Genomic DNA, 20,547 nt, shown 5'->3' on the forward strand with positions numbered 1-20,547 from the left:
CAGGTGAGGCAGGGTAGGCAAGGTAGGGCAGGTTGAGGTGATCCACAAGCCCCCAGGGCTTGACATAGCTTGGGTCGACTGGGGACAGGATGACTTACCTGATATCTTGTATGCTGAGGCAGGTTGGCAAATTGGCAGGTAGGTAGGCAGGACAGGTTGGTGAGGTCGGTGTGGTAGGACAGATTGAGGTGAGTTAGGTAGGTCGGTAAGTAGGTAAGTAGGGCAAGGCGAGGCAGGGCAGGTTGAGGTAGGGCAAGGTGAGGTAGGGCAGGTGGTGGCAGGTGATGTAGGTTGAGGTAGATGAGGTAGTCGAGGTAGGAGGTGATCACAAGCCCCCAGGGCTTGACATGGCTTGGGTCGACTGGGGGCAGGGCGACTTACCTGACAGCTCANTTGTTGTAGACAAAGAGCCGGCAGTCGTAGAAGANAATAGAGAGAAGGATGAAGATGANAAAGAAGATAGAAGANGAAGAAAGGTGGGAACGGGGAAGGAAATGGTAGAAAGAGACATGANAATAGCAGAGAACAGCAGAATAGTATGAAGAACAGTAGGAAAAGTAGGGAAAGTAGGGAAAGTAGGGAAAGTAGGGAAAGTAGGGAAAGTAGGGAAAGTAGGGAAAGTAGGGAAAGTAGGGAAAGTAGGGAAAGTAGGGAAAGTAGGGAAAGTAGGGAAAGTAGGGAAAGTAGGGAAAGTAGGGAAAGTAGGGAAAGTAGGGAAAGTAGGGAAAGTAGGGAAAGTAGGGAAAGTAGGTGAATGTAGGTGAATGTAGGTGAATGTATGGTAGAATGGGGAGTTGTAGGAGAAGAAGTCTGGGGAAGAAAGTCCGGGGGCTCAAGGGGCAATTTATAGTCGTTGGGAGCGTCACATGTATCGTTTTTATTGACTTCATATTGATCCGTAGACTTGGGATATGACTCAAAAGTCGAGTCAGAAAGGAGTCACAGCGTTATAAATAGATCCGCATTTAGCAATCAGGGCGTCTAAAATATGTCAGTATGCGGCTTCAACTTGGTATGAACGGAAGAGCCTTCCAAAAGTCTCGTGAATTGTGCTTTCAATCAAAATAGATACATCAAATACACAGCGTCACTTCCTCAACCAGTTCTTTGCATAAGGCGGTAGCTTCTCCCTCGCTCCGAACATCCAAACTGAAAAACCAAGAACTGCCAGAGTGGCCGCAGTACTCAGGACTTTGCTGCGAGAAGTTATATCATTCCCTTCTCGATCAAAAGGCGCCTTGACAGGCGGTGATAGCTTCCTCATGTTTGCGTCAGAATAAGGAGGATATCTTGCACCCATAACCCCTTCTATCCAAGTTGGAATAGCATTCGCATACGTGCGAAGATGCGAGAAAGCAAGGATTCCGTACTTGCCATGATAGGAACCAATACCTGAGTTTCCTACACCACCAAAAGGTGCATCAAGAGCAGCGGCATGAAGGATACAGTCATTAAATGTCACACCACCAGAAACAGTCTCGTTCTGAATGCGCGTCTTCTCAGACTCAACGTTGGTAAAGGCGTAGAGAGCTAAGGGGTGCTCATTACTGCGAGTGAAAGAGATGGCGGCATCAAGGTCCGCATCAATGATGGGCAGAATGGGACCGAAAAGTTCTTCAGATAGGAGAGAATCATCAGGATTGACGTCCACGACAATGGTAGGTCCGAAGTATCGAGTTTGGCGGTTGCGAATTCCACCGTAAATGACCTTGCCGGATGTTCTATCGAGAAGAGACTCAAGACGATCGAAATTTCGCTCATTAATGATGCGACTGCAGTAGTCTGGTTGGTTCTCTCGACCGCCAGTGAACTCATCGAAGTAGTGGATCAGTCTTGTTACAAAAGCTTCACGTATTCTGGGGTCGATGAGGACGTGATTCACGTTAATGCAAACCTAGATTTCAACGTTAGGGCTGAAAGAGTGGGTCTTCTAGTTTCACAAAGGAAGCCATACCTGTCCAGCGTTCATAAACTTAGCCCAAGCAACATGTTTCGCCGCGAGGTCAATGTCCGCAGAAGGAGCAACAATTGCAGGCCCTTGGCTCCCAATTCCAAAGTGACCGGTGTCAAATGTTTGGCAGCAGCAGTATACACAATCTTGGCTACATTTGCAGATCCGGTGTAGAAGATGTGATCGAACCGAGTTTCAAGAATATGCTTCATTTCCAAAGGCCCTGCACTGATGCATTGAATGGCGTCGCGATCCAGGTATTTAGGGATGATTTCCATCAGGAGATCCTGAGAGGCTTGTGCAACCTCGGATGGCTTTAGAACCACCGCACAGCCAGCGGCAATGGCAGCGACCAAGGGTTGTAATGTCAGCATGAAAGGGAAGTTCCAAGCGCCAATAATCAATGACACGCCCAATGGCTCTTGACGGACTACTGTTCCGCCCAAGAAGTTGATGGGATCCCATCGTGTAGGCTTCTCATCCTTCGTCCATTCGTCCAGCTTGTCAAGGGTACGCAAAATGTCATTCTGGAGGCCCGTAAGTTCCCCCAGCATAGCTTCCAGAGGATGCTTGTTTAAGTCGGCACGAAGGGCATCAAGAATGCGACTCTTGTTATCCTCGACCATCCACCAGGCTCTCTTGAGCTGATGGCGTCTCCAATCTTTGCTCTTCGTGCGACCCGAGGTGAAGGCGGCTCGGACACTGGCATATGCCTATATCCCTTGTGTTAGCAAGGACGGTGTCGATACGGTCGCAAACAAGTGGATTTAGCTTGCCTGGTCAAACTCCACCTCGGTGGTAAAAGCCATGGTACTGTTAGTATGATGCTTGTTGATACTGGAAAATACAGAAGCTGCGTGTTGGGTTGTGGCTCCTTTTATCCATGGAAACCTCGAAGGGTGGAGCAGCGATCGCTCGGGAACGGCAGTGAAGGAGGAACCGACAGCCGCCAACCCGTGACCCCCGCTCATCCTCAAAAGCAAAAGGCCGATGGGGCCCCATTACTCTGGAGATAGTCGGGCCCACACTCACTTTATTGATCACAGATTGTCGAAGCTGATAGAATGGAATTGATTGAATACTCGTTTACAGCTTTTGTACATATACCTGAGACAGTCCTCCTTTGGCCTTCTCAGCATCCTCCTCTGTTCCGCCCTCTTTTGCTTCAATACTTCCGGTGCGGTCTGAGTCCCAGTCTGTACTCATCCGTTAGCTCGCTCGGAACATACATCAATTTGGGGCAAGTAATCTTAGAGCCAATCGTGATACATACCAGCGAACTTTCGCGCAGGGATGCGCCGCTGCCACATCTCTTCCAGCTCCTCCAGGGAGCGTCCTGTGAGTTCGGGAAGGAAGAAGTATCCGCAAACCACTCCCAGGGCTGCAAGGGATCCATAGATAAAGCCAACCTTGGACTGAAGATCGGCATACGGGGCCTTGAGTAGGTACGGAAGAGAGTAGGAGACTGCAAAGTCGCATACAATGCGGATAAGCCAGGCAACAACCGAGGTCTTATCGCGGAGTCGGAGGTGGGGTGTTTCTGCGCCTGTAATCACGGAACTGTGGGTATGGGTCAATAGTCAGCACATGCTTCATCCAGGAAGACTGATGCTCGCCGCGGTAAGGGGGCATACATAGACCCGAATGACATGATGTAGAACAGCCCGTACATCATGAGCACCCCGCAAACTCCACGCTTTTTGCCATCGGTTATGGTGCCTGTCCCTAGTCCACCACAAGTCATGAGCAGGGCGGTGGTCATGGTACCGCCAATCAGGTATATGGGTCGTCTTCCAGTGGTGTCAACTAAGGAGAAGGTAACTAGAGGACCCATGGTCGAGATGCCCCGGGATAATAGCGTGAAGGCGAACGGGTTCATGACATTTAGGGATTTGACGAACAGACTGCCATACTGACTGACGAAGGCTTGTCCGGTCAGTTGGTTGAAAGCCGCGGTCATGACTGCAATCATTGTCCTTCTCTTAGAGATGTCAGTACCACTCACTCGTAATTTGGGGCATGTACGAGAAGAATTGACTTACTCGATTGGTCCCCTGGAGTAGTTCAGCCCAGGAACCTTTCGTCTGTGCGTTTGCCTCTACAGACGCCTGCAAGAAAGCCACTTCATCAGCAACATCTATATCCTTCCCCTTGTTCAGATATTCGAGCTGTTTCGTCGCCGCCTGGATTTTGTTCTTTCGGACAAGCCACCGAGGGCTTTCTGGCACCAGCCAACTACAGAGCAGATTGAAGCAGGGAAACGCCCACATCACACCGATCGGGATTTTCCAAGCAACGTTTCCCTCTAACTTGGCCGTTTCATACGTGATGATAGCACAAATAAATGAGCCAAACATGTGGGCAAAGACGTATATCACCACCGTCGCCCCACGTACCACACTAGGACTGATCTCAGCGAGGAACATGGGCACAAGCCAGTCCTCCCAGCCAATGAAACACTGCACTATCATCCGTCCGGCCAGGATCTGACCGAAAGTCGTCGCGCTGTAGCTGACTGAGATACCAACGATGCACATCAGCTGCATGCCGATGAAGCAGGCTCGACGTCCGTAGTACTCTCCAATTGCCCATCCGATAAATGTGCCAGCCGCTTTCGCAGGCAGACCGAGGGAATTAAGGAAGGCCAAATGCTGGGTACTGAACCCGTATTCCCCAGTAGAGTTATCGTAGGTGCCGAACTGTTTCTCGAAAGCTTGAAGAAAGTCAACAATGAACTTGGATGCATAGACAGGGGATCTCTATTCCTTACAATCCATGGTCTGGATAGTCGAGTAAACAGCGTCGTCAAAGCCATAGCTAAAGACACTAGTGGCAATGAGAGCGTATGCTATCAGCATATTCCAAGTGAAAGCATGACGCATATTCTGTAAGCTCTTTAAGCTTGTCATTGTTTCCGTTCGAAGCGCGGCGAACTAAGCGGAATTCGAGTATATCTCGGCAAAGTCAAGGAAGCCTTCGGCTCAGACGAGCTACAGAAGAATGAATCCTTGCCAGATTTGCATAATCCAAGCCATCTCGCGCCCTTGACTTTCTTTATAGTCTTTCTCGAGATATATCGCGACATTCTGGGGCAATGTTGCCATATCGCTCCATAGGCGTCTGGAGGGGAGTGGCGCACTCTGTCCTGTTCAGTTAATTCTGCGCTAAAAGACCGACAGCCGTAGTCTGGCCGAGTACCGGACACTATAAGCTTAAGTCGTCACGCAGTGGGGAGAATGGTAGGTAATCAATGGAGGTAGATGAAGCCATCGTGCGGAGTGATGGTACCATCGCTGATTGTGCCGTCCAAGCGTTAGCGGCTGAGCTAACAGTCATGTTAGTTTCAAGTGTCCAATAACATCACCTGTCTCTTTCAAAATATCGCCAAGGTAGCAGGGAATGAAACAATATGCGCGCATGTTTATCAGATAAGTATGGAGCTATCGAGCACCTCATGGGAATCATGTGTGTGGTTGCGTCAAACACAAAAAATTCCATCCTCAGCACAACACCACCATGACCGCACCTAAACGCCCGAACTTCCTCGTCATCGTCGCCGATGACCTTGGCTTCAGCGACACTTCTCCCTTTGGGGGAGAAATTGACACGCCCAACCTGCACCGTCTAGCAATGGAAGGCATCCGCATGACAGATTTCCACACTGCGGCTTCCTGCTCACCGACCCGGGCGATGCTTCTCTCAGGCACAGATGCGCATATCGCAGGACTGGGCGTCATGGCAGAGAGAAGAAACCGATTCCCACACATCTTCGACGGTAAATCCGGATACGAAGGCTATCTAAACTACAAAGTCGCAGCCCTGCCCGAGATCCTACAAGACAACGACTACTTCACCTGCATGTCCGGCAAATGGTGCGTCTCTCCTTCAGCTTCACCTTCCAACAAGCATACCGACGCTAACCATACAACAACACAGGCACCTAGGCCTAACCAAAGATGTAGCCCCCTGCTCCCGCGGCTTCACCAAAGTCTTTACCCTCCTCCCCGGCGCAGGCAACCACTACAACCACGAGCCCCAGCTCTACGACACCACCGAAAAGCCCCGAGTCATCCTTAAGGGCGACAAACAAGGCCTCTGGATGCGCGACGACCAATTCCTAAACGGCGACACAGACCTACCCAAAGACTTTTACTCCTCCAACACATTTACCGACAATCTCCTCTCCATCCTCCAGAATCGCACCCCGGACCAAAAGGACCAACCCTTCTTCGCCTACCTCCCTTTCACAGCCCCCCACTGGCCCCTCCAAGCACCCCCCGAAACCATCCAAAAGTACCACGGCCTATACACCGACGGCCCCCTCGCCCTCCGCAGCCGCCGTCTCCGAAGCCTGATCAAAAACGGCCTCGTCCCAGCAGATGTCGATCCAGCTCCCATAATCACCCTCGGCACAACCCCCTGGGACGAGCTACCTCCGGAAGAAAAGGCAAAGTCCTCCCGCGCCATGGAAATCTACGCCGCAATGGTCGATCTCATCGACGTGAACATCGGCCGCGTACGTGAATATCTCCAATCCATAGACGAATGGGACAATACCTTCGTGGTATTCATGTCCGATAACGGCGCAGAAGGCCAGCTCCTCGAAGCTATCCCCGTCCTAGCGGGTGCTACTTTAGGCGACGTAATCGAGAAATACTACGACAACTCGCTCGAGAATCTGGGAAATCATAACTCCTTTGTATGGTACGGACCCCAATGGGCCTCGGCGGCTACTGCGCCCTGTCGAGCTACCAAGTCCTTCACGACGGAGGGGGGAATCAGGTGTCCGTGTATTGTGCGGTATCCGCCCCTGCTTAACGAAACCATTGGTATGAAGCCAGGAACTATCACCAACACCTTTACCACAGTGATGGACATTCTCCCCACGGTGCTCGATCTAGCGGGTATCAATCTCCCCGGAACGACCTTCCGCGGGAGGGAAGTAGCACCCGTGCGCGGACATTCCTGGCGGCCGTTGTTGGAATCCAAAGTAGACGTCGATATCTATCATGCGGATGTTGTGGGGTGGGAGCAGCTGGGAATTGCGGCTGTGAGGGCTGGGAATTGGAAGGCGTTGTTTTTGCCTCCGCCAAGGGGGCAGGGGAAGTGGGAGTTATATGATCTGTCGAGGGATTTGGGGGAGGTGGATGATCTTGCGGAGAGGATGCCGGAGAAATTGGCGGAGATGATTGCGCATTACGAGAGGTATTTTCAGGAGTCCGGGATGTTTGATTCTTATTCGGTGTTTCAGGAGGAGTTGAAGAAGAAGGGAGTGGAGAGGGCTTGGTAGGTGAGAGTTTCTAATAGTGCATGTATCTCTCTAGGATAATGGTTCTGTTAATTGTTGGTTTTTTTTGGTTGTTGTCTATTCTTCACTGTTATTATGTTTGTACGTGTTATCTGTACAGGAGGGATATCATACAATCTAACACCATCTTATCCCGTCTAGGCATACATGCATCCGCTTTGTTGAACTCCAACCAGAAATATGACAGAAACAAAGAAATAAAGTGATACAAGGAAATTCTCGAGAGTCGTAGACCAGCCAGCCTTAGGCATGTGTACTCTGGCATGTCTATCGTCCCTCGTAAGACTCATTGCTGGTTGATACAGCACGTCTTCCCCATCCACTAAACAGTCCGCCCCCATTCGGTGCTGGCTCCGTCGGCGCCTTCGCAATAGACGGTGGCCTGCCCAGGAACGAATGTCGACCCTCAGGTATGATCCCGTTCCGTGCCATGACCTTCCGCATCGAGTCCAGTTTGCCTTTGACTTCTTCAAGTTCTTGGCGTGCGACTGCTTCTGCCGTTTTTGCATTGACAAGTTCAAGCAGTAGGGATTCCTCCGCTGCCGGTTTGTTATTCTCGGTTGCAAGGACGGATTGCAGTCCCAAGCTGCTGGATCGTTTGTTGAACGTGGTCGATGTTGTGGTGCTTTTTTGGCTCTTTTGTGAGTTGGTGCGGACGAGTTTCAATTCCCGGAGACCGGTGCTGGTGTAGCCTTCGCTGGTGTCGCTGGTTGGGGAGCCGTAGGTTTCGGACGGCGTCGAGTCGGAGTTCCTGGTCTTGGTTTTGACCGTGCGTAGCTCCCGGACCATTCGCTCTAGCCGCTGGCGCTCACGGTAGCTGTCTTGGATACGGCCGCGTGCTTCGCGGAGTTGTTCTCGAAGGGATGCATTTTCTTTCTCGTGCTCATCAATACGGCGCGTCAGGCTCTTGCATCGGTTTGATTCTAGTTCATGCATCTCCTTGTACCGGTTGAGGTCGTCGCGCAGTTGGTGCTTGGTTTGGTCGGTTGAAACGACCCTGTGCGTTTCAATCATGGCGAATCTCGCGTCGGCTTTGTGAATTAGGTCCATGGGTGGCTCATTGGAAGTCTCTTTGATGTATTGCAGCATTGACTTGGCAAGAGCTTGGTCTTCCTCGCGCTCCTCCCGTTCTTGCTGCAGTTCTCGCGTGAGGTCGGCATGTTGGCGTTGAAGGTCGCTGAGAGCCATGAGGAGATCCTCGATTTGTGTGTGGAGGTCGCGGTCTTTGTGCTGGGATATAGCTGATTTTGCACGTGGCTTTTGTACGTCTGTCGACAGTTCCGTCGGTGCGGTGCTGGCATCGGAGGCGGACTCCACAGAATTGAGGGTTGATGTCATGCTCTGTTTGGACGTGGATCGTCGGATGCTGGACAGGTTAGACGCACTTGCACTGTTGGGGTTGAGACTGATGGACTTGACGGAGTTGTGTGAGTTAGACCCCGCCCAGAGTCGCCCGAGGAATCGAGAAGCTGCTGCCTGCATCTGAGGGAACGAAATGCCGGTTGGAACTCCTTGTGACTGGTTATAGCTAGCTTCCAGCGCCTGGAGGCTTTCCTTTGTCACAAGCGACGTGAGAGAAACAAAGTCGTTCACGAAGTCGTCCGCGTGGCAGGCATACCTATGGGAATTAGATGAAATCATGATTGGCTTGACTGAAGACTTACGTATCCCACAAACTCCTCGAAAGCAACAGTTGCATAACATCTTCGAATTCTGCGCATGCCATTATTTTCTTCTCGTTTCGCGTCATCAGGGAGAGAGCAACCCGCATCAATGTTTCACAGGCACCCTCCAGGAAGATAACGTCGTAGATACGTAGAAGCATGGGCAGCGGGCATGCGACAGCGAAGAAGGACAAGAACCATTGCGATACGTAGACCGGCTCAACATGTAGCATCTCAAGGTGTGCGAACAAGCCAGGTCGCAGGCGAGCCAGCAGGTTCTGGAATTGATAGACGCGAAGATGAAGACCGGAGAGATCAGGAAGGTAGCATGTCCGCAAGTCGTAATGGTCCATCAGCCTGAGGCACTGGTTAGTTCTGAAGAGTACGCTGTATCATAGCTTGATCGTCCACATACCTAACGAGTACGCAGAACGCTTCTGCATCCGTCATGTGCATCAGCAAGGGACCAACGACAAAGCCCAGTCCCTGGCAGTAGCCGATCTTGGTATCGTACAGACTGAAGCATTTCAGCACTCGTGCGAGCATCTGCTGCCCCTCACCATTGGGATCCCGGAACATCTCCACATTGGGAAAGCTACGGCCAATATCTTTCCCAATTAGCCCTTCATATGGACTCGTCTCGCCGCACAATCGCTGGTATTCCGTCAACAATGTGTTATCCCGGGCGCCCGCCAAGCTGGGCCACACCACACCACGCAGTGGTGGCGGAACACCGCTCCGGATTTTGTTCGAGGTGAGTGTAGGTAGTCTCTGGGCCGTTTGGGGATAATCTGCGACCAGCGCTGCCCAGAATTCGAGTTCGGTCATTGGCGGAGGAGGCAGCTGGGAGTAGCGTAATGATGATCGGGGGTCCTCGTCAATCAGTCGCTTGATCTGGTGCAAGGACTGCGCACGAGACGGTCGGGTGACTCGCTGCGCATGCGACTTGCTTGCCAGAGCAGACTTGGGGTTCGTCGCAAGAGCATTGTTCTCCTGCTCCAAACGCGCTAAGAGAAGAGCAGTCGACTGGTACACGTTAACTGCTGCATCTTTTAATTTCTCTCGGACTAGAAATACGCACCTCATCCGATCCTTCACAACGGGGTTCCTGCTCTTCTGTCTTTTCCAGCTCCTCCCAATCCACTGCATCGCTTCTGTCCCGCTCCTCGCTACTGCGGGACCGTATCGAGCTAGCATCGCCATTATTGGAGCATTGATCTAGGTCCGTCCTTGCTGGTTCCTGCGTCGGGGTTGTCCTGGAGTCCTCCTCACCATCACTTACGTGCTCCCGGGTTGGAGATGTCACGTCGACAGGGGTTTGAGGGATGTTGAGAGAGCGCCAGTCGGGTTGGGTGTGTTCCGAATTGGAGGTCAATGGCACGGTGACCATTGAGTCGGTATCGTGGGACCCAGTGTTGACGGAGTCCGAATGGACGTGGGAGGGGGAGCGATCGGCGTTCTCCATGGCCATTGCGTTCCTGATTGGGCTGAGACGTTGAATGCCGGTGTCAAAGGCGCATTCCTCGGGAAGATCGAGATGTTAGGGGGTGGGTGTGAGTGTTTAAAGGGCGACGGAGGGGTTAAGCCAGCAGCCAGACACGATAAGGAGGGCGGACAGTCGAGGGAGGGGCTGTCAATAACGACAGCATATCTCTCCGGCGCGGAAGGGGGGTCGAAGGTAAGAACCAGCGCGTGAAAGTGAGGGGCCAGAAAGAAGAAAGGATGACGAGCAGAGGCAAGGAAGGAAACAGCGGTGATTTTGGATTTCAAGGCCGGATGGGGGGGGGAAAGGGATCAGGAGCGTCGCGAGTATTATTAGCGTTGGCGACGGTTAGTCCCCGACACTAACAATCGCCATTAACCTGTCAGGTTCCCTCCTTCAGTCCTTCAGGGGCAACACTTGGGCGGGCCACTCAACATCCCCCATTCTTCTCGCCCCGTCGATCGATTTTCAATAATCATTCCAGACTACTGTTCATCTACAGCTTAAATGCTACCAAACAGCCCTGCTTTCCATTACACAGTATAACCAACATTCTTTGGAATTACGTAGATTTTGCTCACGATCTGGAATTGCTTATCACCGCCTGATCAAGATGGAGCCATTCTCCACGGCCTGCGAACCGTGGAATTCCCTGATCGACCCGGCCTGCCCTCCTTCTCTCCCGCGGGTGATTTCTCGAAGGGTCGAATGTCTACACTAGTGATGCCAGCGCAATATCCCATGGCCCTACCGTCGTTTCGCTCGGGGCCGGTCGATCCACGACCCCATCTGGTGCGTAGTTTTTTATCGGCCGGTGCACTTGATCCACAAGAGACGGGCTCGAGGAGGGGTCACGGAGGGGCTAGGTGAGGCGTTGGACCTTTGGACCGCAAATCGCAAGGCTAAATCGTCGGAGCTGGCTTATCTATGAAAAGATCTCGAGGAATCAGTGTCGGAGTAACCGCCCCTTCGACAGCATCTGGCCAGTGGTGAAGGAAGCATGTTGTTGTGTTGAGGGGGTGGCCCCTGACTCCTGTTTTAAAACGTGACATGACCGGTTTCATCTGATTCAGGTCGGGTTCGGCTTCTGTTTATTGGTCAGATAGTATGTCTTGGCTGCGTTCATTGGATGATTTGAGACCCACTGTGAAAATTACCGTTACGGTTAACACTTAGCCTTCCACCAGGCTTCTAGAAGGCCGCGAGAGCGAAGAGGAAAGTGAAGGGAAGATCGAGTCAGTTCAATGGGTGATATTGTAATCTCCATTGCCTTGCAGAGTACTATTGAAAAGCTCCAGACCCTGGCAGAGGTAGAGAGCGTATAACTATCCACCAGTATTGAATACTAGCAGTTGCCCAAGGACTCTATCTATAGATAGATAGTAATCTTCTGATCATGATAATATATTTCTCGGCTACAAGACACCCCACCTCTCAACTAATTGTCATCACATTGACTCTGTCAGTTGAATACTACTAGGTAGTAATACCGATTACTGTTCTAATACTGAAAGAAGTTGTTTAAAGAGTAGTAGAGGTGACCGAATCCAATGATCGTAGCTTATAATAATACAGAAGTCATTTGGTGGTACATAGGTCTGTCTACTCAGTGTCACCTATTCAACATCACTCAGTGTCCGAGGCGACCGCCACAACATGGGTGGCAGCTGTCAACGTGGGTGATTCATGTTTCTTCACAACAACAAAGGGTTGAGCAGCAATGATCGCATGGCATCCCTTGTTCGCTGCACTTGATGTAGGGCTTTGTGCTAAGAATAACCTTGCCCGGTGTTAGTGACTTCTTTATGTTGTTGATAAATCCCCCTCCCCCGCGCCAGCCTTGCATGTTTTGGTCGTGCCTTCCGCTTTGGGCCCGAGTGTTTGGAGATTTCCTCTTTGAGCCACTTTAGCGCCACTTCAGCAGAGGCCCGACATTGATCCGAGGGCGGTCAGCGGCCAGAACTGTTTCTCTGCCGCAGCGCAGCGTCGCATTGAGCGCGTCAACAAAGACTTCGACAACAAACAACACACGGTCGACATAAAGTAGCCTATCTGGGGAATTGGCTGCTTTTTTTTACTTACTTATCCCCTACTTTTTCTACGGCCTCGCTGGTTGCAGGTTGTTCTTTCATAAATCTTTCTCTCGCTGAAATTTTCACCCTTCCCGTCACTCCTTATCCTCCTTTTCCGTTCGCCTCCCTTTACCTGCGCGTGCGAAGCGTTATCTCCTCATAATGGACGATTCGATCATGGACGACTCCGTCTTCGACGACGAAGGAAGCTCCGACTTCGTCCCCGAGCCCGCTCCGGTACGTAACACTTCTCATTCTAGCCTCCTGCTTCGGACTCAGCGAGCTCATGATAATTACAGAAGCCCAAGGCCAAGGCAGCCCCCAAGAAGGCAGCTTCTAAGGCAGCGCCTAAGAAGCTCACCCAGACCACCCTCACTACGAAGACCACATCCAAGGCGGCTTCGAAAAAACGTGCCAAACCGGATAGCGATGACGACGACAATATGGACGACGATGACGATCACATGTCCGACGACTCTGTTCTGTCGCACACCCCTCCCAAGAAGGCGAAGAAGACGGCTGGTCCCTCCAAGAAGGGCGGCGCTAAGCCCCTCGCGGATGTGGAAAATGAATCATTTGGAAAAGATGATTCCGTAGAGCCCGGAAAGTCCAACAATGCATCAGAGAAGTACCAGAAGGCAAGTATTTCCGGCGTCGCTGGGCCAAACTTGGGCTAACCGTCGCATTTATAGCTTACACAACTTGAACACATCATTAAACGTCCCGATACATATATTGGCTCCGTCGAACGCACGACGCAGCAAATGTGGGTATACAGTTCGGAGTCGGACGGAATGGAGTACCGTGAAGTCTCCTATGTGCCCGGTCTCTACAAGATCTTCGATGAAATTGTCGTCAACGCAGCCGATAACAAACAGAATGACGAGAATATGAGCGAGATCCGCGTGACGGTCGACCGTGAGTCGGGCGTGATCAGTGTCTGGAACAATGGCCGCGGTATTCCCATCGAAATGCATGCCAAGGAAAAGATCTACGTCCCCGAGTTGATCTTTGGTCATCTCCTCACCTCCTCCAACTACGATGACACGCAACAGAAGGTCACCGGTGGTCGTAACGGTTTCGGTGCCAAGCTCTGTAACGTTTTCTCCACTGAGTTCTCCATCGAGACTCAGGACTCGTCTCAGAAGAAGAAATATAGGCAGACATGGACGGAAAACATGACCAAGATCGGCAAGGCCAAGATTACCGAGGCCAAGGGAGAAGACTACACCAAGGTCACGTTCAAGCCAGACTACGCCAAATTCGGCATGGACGGCATGGATGATGACTTCGAGGCTCTTGTCAAGCGTCGTGTGTATGACCTGGCAGGCACTGCAAAGGTGAATGTCAAGCTGAACGGCACTCGCATCCCTATCCGCGGCTTCAAGAAGTACATGGAGATGTACACCAAGGCTATTCGTAAGGAACGTGGAGACACTGGTCCCGCCCCGAAGGACGAGATTATTACTTGCAGCCCAGACCCTCGCTGGGAGGTCGGTTTCGCCGTTTCCGATGGCGCTTTCCAACAGGTGTCCTTCGTAAACTCCATTGCGACCACCTCTGGTGGTACCCATGTTAACTACATTGCCGATCAGATCTGTAATAGATTGGCTGAGCAAGTGAAAAAGAAGAATAAAAACGGCGCCACGTTGAAAACAGCCCAGATCCGAAACCACATCTTCATCTTCGTCAACGCACTGATTGTCAACCCGGCATTCACATCCCAGACCAAAGAACAGCTGACGACTAAGGCTTCCCAATTTGGTAGTAAATGTGTGCTTGATGAAGACTTCTATAAGAAGATCCTGAAGACAGCGGTGATGGAGAACATCTTGCATTTCGCCCAGCAGAAGGCCGATCAGATGCTCAAAAAGACGGACGGTGGCCGGCGCTCCCGCATGAACAACCCCAAGTTGACCGATGCCAACAAGGCCGGCACCAAGGACGGCCATCACTGCACCCTGATCCTCACAGAAGGTGACTCTGCCAAGGGTCTGGCCATGGCTGGTCGAGCGGTTGTTGGCCCGGATCTTTTTGGCGTTTTCCCGCTTCGAGGTAAACTGCTCAACGTCCGTGACGCTTCCTTCGACCAGATCTCAAAAAATCAGGAAATTCAGAATATCAAGAACTTCTTGGGTCTGCAGCACAAGAAGGAGTATACCGACACCCGCGGCCTTCGGTACGGTCACTTGATGATCATGACTGATCAGGATCACGACGGTAGTCACATCAAGGGCCTGCTCATCAACTTCCTACAGGCCCAGTTTCCCAGTTTGCTGAAGATTCCCGAGTTCTTGATTGAGTTCATCACTCCCATTGTAAAGGTGTGGAAGGGTGATCCCAAAAACCCTACCAAACAGCGTTCTTTCTTCACTATGCCCGAGTACGAGGCATGGGCGGAGGAGCACCAGCATGAGCGTGGTTGGGATCACAAGTACTACAAGGGTTTGGGTACCAGTACTACTGAGGATGCCCAGGTCTACTTCCGCGACTTGGACCGTCACCTTAAGGAGTTCCACACCATGCAGGATAACGAGGCGGAGTTGATCGAGCTGGCTTTCTCGAAGAAGAAGGCTGACGAGCGTAAGGAGTGGCTGCGGCAGTTCAAGCCCGGAACCTTCTTGGATCATTCCGTTGAGAAGATCACCTACACCGACTTCATCAACAAAGAGCTTATCCTGTTCAGTATGGCGGACAATGTTCGTTCGATTCCCTCTGTTGTTGACGGTCTGAAGCCTGGTCAGCGTAAGGTTCTGTACACCTGTTTCCGTCGCAATCTGAAGAAGGACATGAAGGTCGTCGAGTTGGCTGGTCACGTCTCGGGTATGACCGCGTACCAGCACGGTGATATTTCCTTGCAGCAAACCATTGTTGGCCTGGCGCAGACCTTTGTTGGGTCCAACAACATCAACTGCCTGGAGCCTAGCGGTAACTTTGGTAGTCGTCTTCAGGGTGGTTCCGACTGCGCCAGTGCGCGTTATATTTACACGCGGCTGTCCCCGTTCGCGCGCCGCATCTTCCATGCGTCAGACGAGCCTCTACTGACCTACAACGTCGACGATGGTAAGACTATCGAGCCAGAGGTCTACATGCCGGTGGTTCCCATGATTCTGATCAACGGTGCGGACGGTATCGGTACCGGCTGGAGTTCCTCGATTCCCAACTACAACCCGGAGGACGTCGTGGACAACCTGAAGCGGCTGATGAATGGCGAGGAGATCAAACCTATGCAGCCCTGGTTCCGTGGGTTCACAGGTGAGGTCACTTCTATTGGCGGTGATCGCTTCAAATTCAGCGGTATCATCAAAGAGACTGGTGAGAAGGAAGTAGAGATCACCGAACTGCCCATCCGAACTTGGACTCAGGATTTCAAGGATAAGCTTGAAGATATCATCAAGGCGGAAAAGACACCGTCGTTCATCAAGGACTACAAGGATTACAACACGCACACCAAGGTTCACTTTGTAATCCAAATGGATGAGAAGCATCTGAAGTCTGCCGTCGAAGAAGGCTTGGAAGAAAAGTTCAAGCTGACGAAGACCATCGCCACCACGAACTTGGTTGCGTTTGATCCCGAGGGTCGGATTACCAAATATGCGACAGTGGACGACATTCTGAAGGAATTCTTTGCAGTCCGTCTGAAGTATTACGAGCGCCGCAAGGTAGGCCATTCCCAGACGAACTTGATGCTAGTGTGCTGTCTACTAACACCGAAGTTTAGCAATACCAACTCAACGAAATGCAAAAGGAGCTGGAGAAGCTGAGCAACCAGGCGCGCTTTGTCCAGATGATCATCGACGGTGAGCTCGTCGTTTCGAAGAAGAAGAAGAATGTGCTCGTTGTGGAGCTGAAGGACAAGGGCTTCAAGCCATTCCCCAAGGTGGCGGATGCTGCCAAGGCAGGGGAAGCCGAGCCAGCTGCTGAAGATGAGGAGGAATCCGAAGACGTCGATGATACCAGCAATCTTTCCAACGCGTATGACTACCTGCTGGGTATGGCGATCTGGTCGTTGACCCAGGAGCGTGTGGAGCGCCTCCGTCGCCAGATTGGTGATAAGGAGATGGAAATTGACACCTTGATCAAGCTTTCCAAGGAAGATATCTGGAAGCGGGATTTGGATGACTTCATCAACGAATGGCGCTTCCAGCTCGACGATGAAGCTCGTCGCATGCGTAAGGTGACAAACATGGGCCGCCGTACCTCCTCCAAGCTGATGACGGCTGTGGGCCGTGGTGGTGCCCGCAAGCGCAAGGCTGCTAAGGATGATGACTCGGATGATGAAGACTTCGCCGCACCGAAGACCAAGCGCGGTCCGAAGAAGGCGGAGCCTAAAGGCACGCTCCATAGTTTCTTGAACAAGTCCTCTCCTAAGCCCAAGCCTGCAGCGGACGACGATGACGACGACGATGATTTTGAAATGGAGGTAATGCCGAAGAAGAATCGCGGGGCCAGCAAGCCGGCAGCGCCAGCGAAGGAAGAAGAGAAAGAGACAGGCGAATCCGATGTGGAAATCTTGCCGAAGAAGAGTCGGGCTGCACCCAAGGCTGCGTCCAAAGTTAAGGCCGAGGATCCCGATAGTACTGAGGTGAAGAAAGCACCAGCTAAACGGGGCCGTCCAGCAGCCAAAGCGAAGGCTAAGCCAGCGGAAGAGGAGATCGAGCTAGACGACGACGAGTTCATGGAGATCACTAAGGCGCAGGCCGCCGAGACTAGCAAGGCTGACCCAGCGCCCAGTCGAGCGCGCAAGCCGGCCAAGTACACCTTGAGTGACTCGGACAGCGACAACGGGGACGACCTCCTGGGCGACGTGAGCAAAATGGTCAAGGGGATCGGCGGCACTACCGGCGGATCGACATCGGACTCCCGGCAGCTGTTCTCGGAGCGCTCTGGGGCCGGCAGCACCTCGGGACTGGCCAGCAGCTCCAAGGCCTCGAAGCAGTCTCCCGATTTCGACGCAGACGAGACTGACTACAGCAAGCTCGTCCCACAGAGCTCTCCGCGCCGGTCGCTGCAGGTTAAGTCCAAGGAGACCAAGACGTTAGTTGACAGCGATGAGGAGGAGGATGAGCCAGTGAAGCCGGCCGCTACCAAGGCCAAGCCGGCGGCCCGAGGCAAGGCAGCGGCAGCCAAACCGGCCGCGAAGCCACGAGGACGGCCAAAGAAGGATGCCACCACCACGGCTGCATCTGCTAAGCAGACGGCGCTGTCGCCGGCGGCCAAGGCGTACGCTTCCAAGCAAGCCAAGACGACCGGAAAGAAGAAGCAACTGGCGGATGACTTGTCGGACGACGACATTGATGCGATGGCTAATGATATCTTGGATTCTCCCGCAGCGCCCACTAGCCGGCCATCGCGGCGCACGGCAACGGCCAAGAAGAAGACATATGTGATTGATGATGACAGTGACGATTTTGGAGCCGGAGGAGATTCGGAGGATGATTTCGCAGAGGACAGCGAGTAGAAGAAAGATGTGGCGAGAGGAGTACATACATGTGGACGTAACTAATTTTCTATTGAGTCGTTCTGTACCTACTACTACTACTACTATTCCATTGGTACTACATCATCGGATGTGATAATACAGTCAGAATTTCCATTTGTTAAATTTCAACGTCTTATCTCGGGATGTTTGAGTAGAAGCAAAGAGAAGTCGGCGAGAAGTCCGAGTGTGTGGCCCCAGGCTCCACTCAGGCTCCACTTGGTGATCCACCAAATTCAAGGCTTGACTTTGAAGTCTCTTTTTTCTTTGCCTTTCGAGAAAAGAGACCCGCCGTTGAACGTGATTGCGTTTACCCGGACCTTAGTTATCGACCGAGACTGGACTGGCCATTATTCAGCACTGTTTGGTCCCAGGATTTGCGTAGTTCTTTCGTCTCCAAGGTGGTTCTCTCGTCTGTCCCTCTTCCTTTCCTTCTTCTCTTCCTGTGCCTCTCCCACTGACAGACATCTCCCCTCCATGCAGGCCTATCTTCAGTACCGCCGCATTGGCCATGCCGTGCGCCAACAGCTCGAAGATTTCCCGGAGTTTGCCCGACCAGGCGTCGCCAAAGATGACCTGCCGGAGGGGATCCCCAGAGATGCTCCCAACGCAGTTTCGCGCCGCCGTTCCAGTCCGCTGCTGCCGGGCGTGCAGCTGAAGGACGTAGTCGACAACGATGGCTCGTCCTCGTCCGTCTTGCTCGTCGACTGGGACGGTGACCATGATCCCATCAATCCGCGCAACTACAGCCGCGCCACCCGCATCGGCGCAACCCTGATGGTGTCCGCGCTGGGTTTCGCCGTGGGTGCGGCCTCGTCCATCGAATCTGGCGTGCTTCCCCAGAACGCAGCAGCCTTTAACATCAGCGATGTCGTCGCATCGCTCGCAACGGGCATGTATCTGCTTGGCTTCGCAGCAGGCTCGCTCGTCTCTGGACCTCTGTCCGAAATTCTAGGCCGCAATGCCGTCTACACCGGCTCCCTCACGCTATTCATGATCTTCGTCATGGCCTCAGGACTGGCCCCCAATATCGGCGCACAGCTCGCTTTCCGCTTCCTGGCTGGCATCTTCGGCTGTCCACCATTAACCTGCGCCGGCGGCACCATCGCCGACCTCTGGAACCCCCTGGAGAAAACCCTCTTCTTCCCTCTCTACGCCATCCTCTCCTTCGGCGGGCCCGTCCTCGGCCCTGTCATCGCCTCCTACATGGGCGAAGGCACCCTTTCCTGGCGCTGGACCAACTGGATCATCCTCATTCTGGCAGGCTTCATCCTGGCTCTGATCCTCCTGCTGCAGCCCGAGACCTACGGCCCCCTACTCCTGAAATGGAAGGCGCACCATCTCCGCCAGCAAACGGGCGACAATCGCTACCGCTCATCAATGGATCTGCAGGAGACGGCGCTGTTCTCTCGCATCGGAACCGCCTGCATGCGACAATTCGCCCTGACCATCCACGAACCCATCATCCTGCTAATCTCCCTCTACATGACCGTCATCTACATCGTACTCTTCACTTTCTTCGACGGATACACGTATATTTTAGCGACGTGCACGGCCTCTCCAAGGCCTGACCACATCGTCTGGGTCGCCATGTACGTCGGCATTTCAATGGCCGGACTCTTCGTCCCCGTCGTGTACGTCTGGACAAAGCGCGAATTCTCCGACGCGGCTGCATCCGCTGCTGCATCTGCAGCGGCTTCCCCCCGATCGGCCAGTTCGGAAATAGTCACTGCCGATCCCAACGCCAATGGCGCCGATACCTCTGAGAAACCGAACCTCGACGACGATGATACTCAAAAACCCACCCAGCAACACAAGCACGTCGCTCGTCCCGAGAACCGTCTCTGGTTCGCCATGCTCGGTGCCCCCGCCATTCCCATTGGGTTATTCTGGATGGGATGGACTGACTACGTACACCTCCCCCCCCTCTCTCACCCCCAGTTCTAAAACAATACTAACATGATGAACAAATAGAGCTCAATTTCAATCTGGTCCCCCATCATCGCATCCACCGTCTTCGGCTTCGGCACCATCTGCGTCTTCATCTCCTCGTACATGTACGTCATCGACGCATACGACATCTACGCCGCCTCTGCGCTGGGCTTCATGACGGTATCGCGCTACTGTGCGGCAGGCGGGATGACGGTCGTGGGGATCCCGTTTTATAGTAATATGGGGGTGCATTGGACGTTGACGATCTTGGGGGCGATTAGTGCGTTGATGACTCCTGTGCCGTATGTGTTTTATCGCTATGGAGTGGTGATTCGGGGGTGGAGTCGGTATGCGGTTTAGCTTGGCTTTAGGTCTTTTTTTGGGATGAAAGCGCATGTGGGGGAGAGTAATTAATGGATTGGGTAAAGAGGAGGTTTGATATCCATATGATACAGGATAGAATGGGTATGAGATAGTTATAGATTAGATTAGATGCTATAGAGAACTAGAATAATGTAATTTAATAAGAGGTTTATTTCCACTTTCGTATTTCTCAGATTACTATCTGTATGTATGTAGCTGGTGTTTTTAGTCGTTCCCTTTCTTCTCGCTATGACAGGATGGGGCAAGTGCTCAAATTAGTACGTGCATAGTTCTG

The 20,547-nt window shown here is 52.4% G+C and overlaps 6 protein-coding genes across 6 annotated transcripts; 3 read left to right on the forward strand and 3 right to left on the reverse strand.

The window, feature by feature from the left end:
- Positions 1-1,087: 1,087 nt before the first annotated feature.
- An08g08510 (uncharacterized protein) lies at positions 1,088-2,760 on the reverse strand (the record flags this gene model as incomplete). The annotated part of the gene is made up of 4 exons (XM_059749245.1): positions 1,088-1,894; positions 1,955-2,102; positions 2,141-2,664; positions 2,728-2,760. 4 exons carry the CDS (start codon positions 2,758-2,760, stop codon positions 1,088-1,090), a joined length of 1,512 nt encoding a protein of 503 aa, XP_059606156.1.
- Positions 2,761-3,037: 277 nt separating this feature from the next.
- Positions 3,038-4,860, reverse strand: An08g08520 (uncharacterized protein; the record flags this gene model as incomplete). Its single annotated transcript, XM_001392928.1, has 5 exons — positions 3,038-3,147; positions 3,225-3,511; positions 3,586-3,932; positions 3,994-4,664; positions 4,722-4,860. The coding sequence occupies 5 exons, from the start codon at positions 4,858-4,860 to the stop codon at positions 3,038-3,040; spliced, it is 1,554 nt and encodes a 517-aa protein (XP_001392965.1).
- A 607-nt stretch (positions 4,861-5,467) lies between these two features.
- An08g08530 (uncharacterized protein) lies at positions 5,468-7,241 on the forward strand (the record flags this gene model as incomplete). The annotated part of the gene is made up of 2 exons (XM_001392929.1): positions 5,468-5,823; positions 5,888-7,241. 2 exons carry the CDS (start codon positions 5,468-5,470, stop codon positions 7,239-7,241), a joined length of 1,710 nt encoding a protein of 569 aa, XP_001392966.1.
- A 285-nt stretch (positions 7,242-7,526) lies between these two features.
- An08g08540 (uncharacterized protein) lies at positions 7,527-10,394 on the reverse strand (the record flags this gene model as incomplete). Its single annotated transcript, XM_001392930.1, has 4 exons — positions 7,527-8,877; positions 8,924-9,280; positions 9,339-9,949; positions 10,005-10,394. The coding sequence occupies 4 exons, from the start codon at positions 10,392-10,394 to the stop codon at positions 7,527-7,529; spliced, it is 2,709 nt and encodes a 902-aa protein (XP_001392967.1).
- A 2,246-nt stretch (positions 10,395-12,640) lies between these two features.
- An08g08550 (uncharacterized protein) lies at positions 12,641-17,939 on the forward strand (the record flags this gene model as incomplete). Its single annotated transcript, XM_059749246.1, has 4 exons — positions 12,641-12,715; positions 12,778-13,131; positions 13,171-16,140; positions 16,200-17,939. The coding sequence occupies 4 exons, from the start codon at positions 12,641-12,643 to the stop codon at positions 17,937-17,939; spliced, it is 5,139 nt and encodes a 1,712-aa protein (XP_059606157.1).
- A 495-nt stretch (positions 17,940-18,434) lies between these two features.
- On the forward strand, positions 18,435-20,249 carry An08g08560 (uncharacterized protein; the record flags this gene model as incomplete). Its single annotated transcript, XM_059749247.1, has 3 exons — positions 18,435-19,595; positions 19,767-19,868; positions 19,932-20,249. 3 exons carry the CDS (start codon positions 18,435-18,437, stop codon positions 20,247-20,249), a joined length of 1,581 nt encoding a protein of 526 aa, XP_059606158.1.
- Positions 20,250-20,547: the final 298 nt, after the last annotated feature.

This window comes from Aspergillus niger, assembly GCF_000002855.4.
Source record: "Aspergillus niger supercontig An08".
Taxonomy (NCBI): Eukaryota; Fungi; Ascomycota; class Eurotiomycetes; order Eurotiales; family Aspergillaceae; genus Aspergillus; species Aspergillus niger.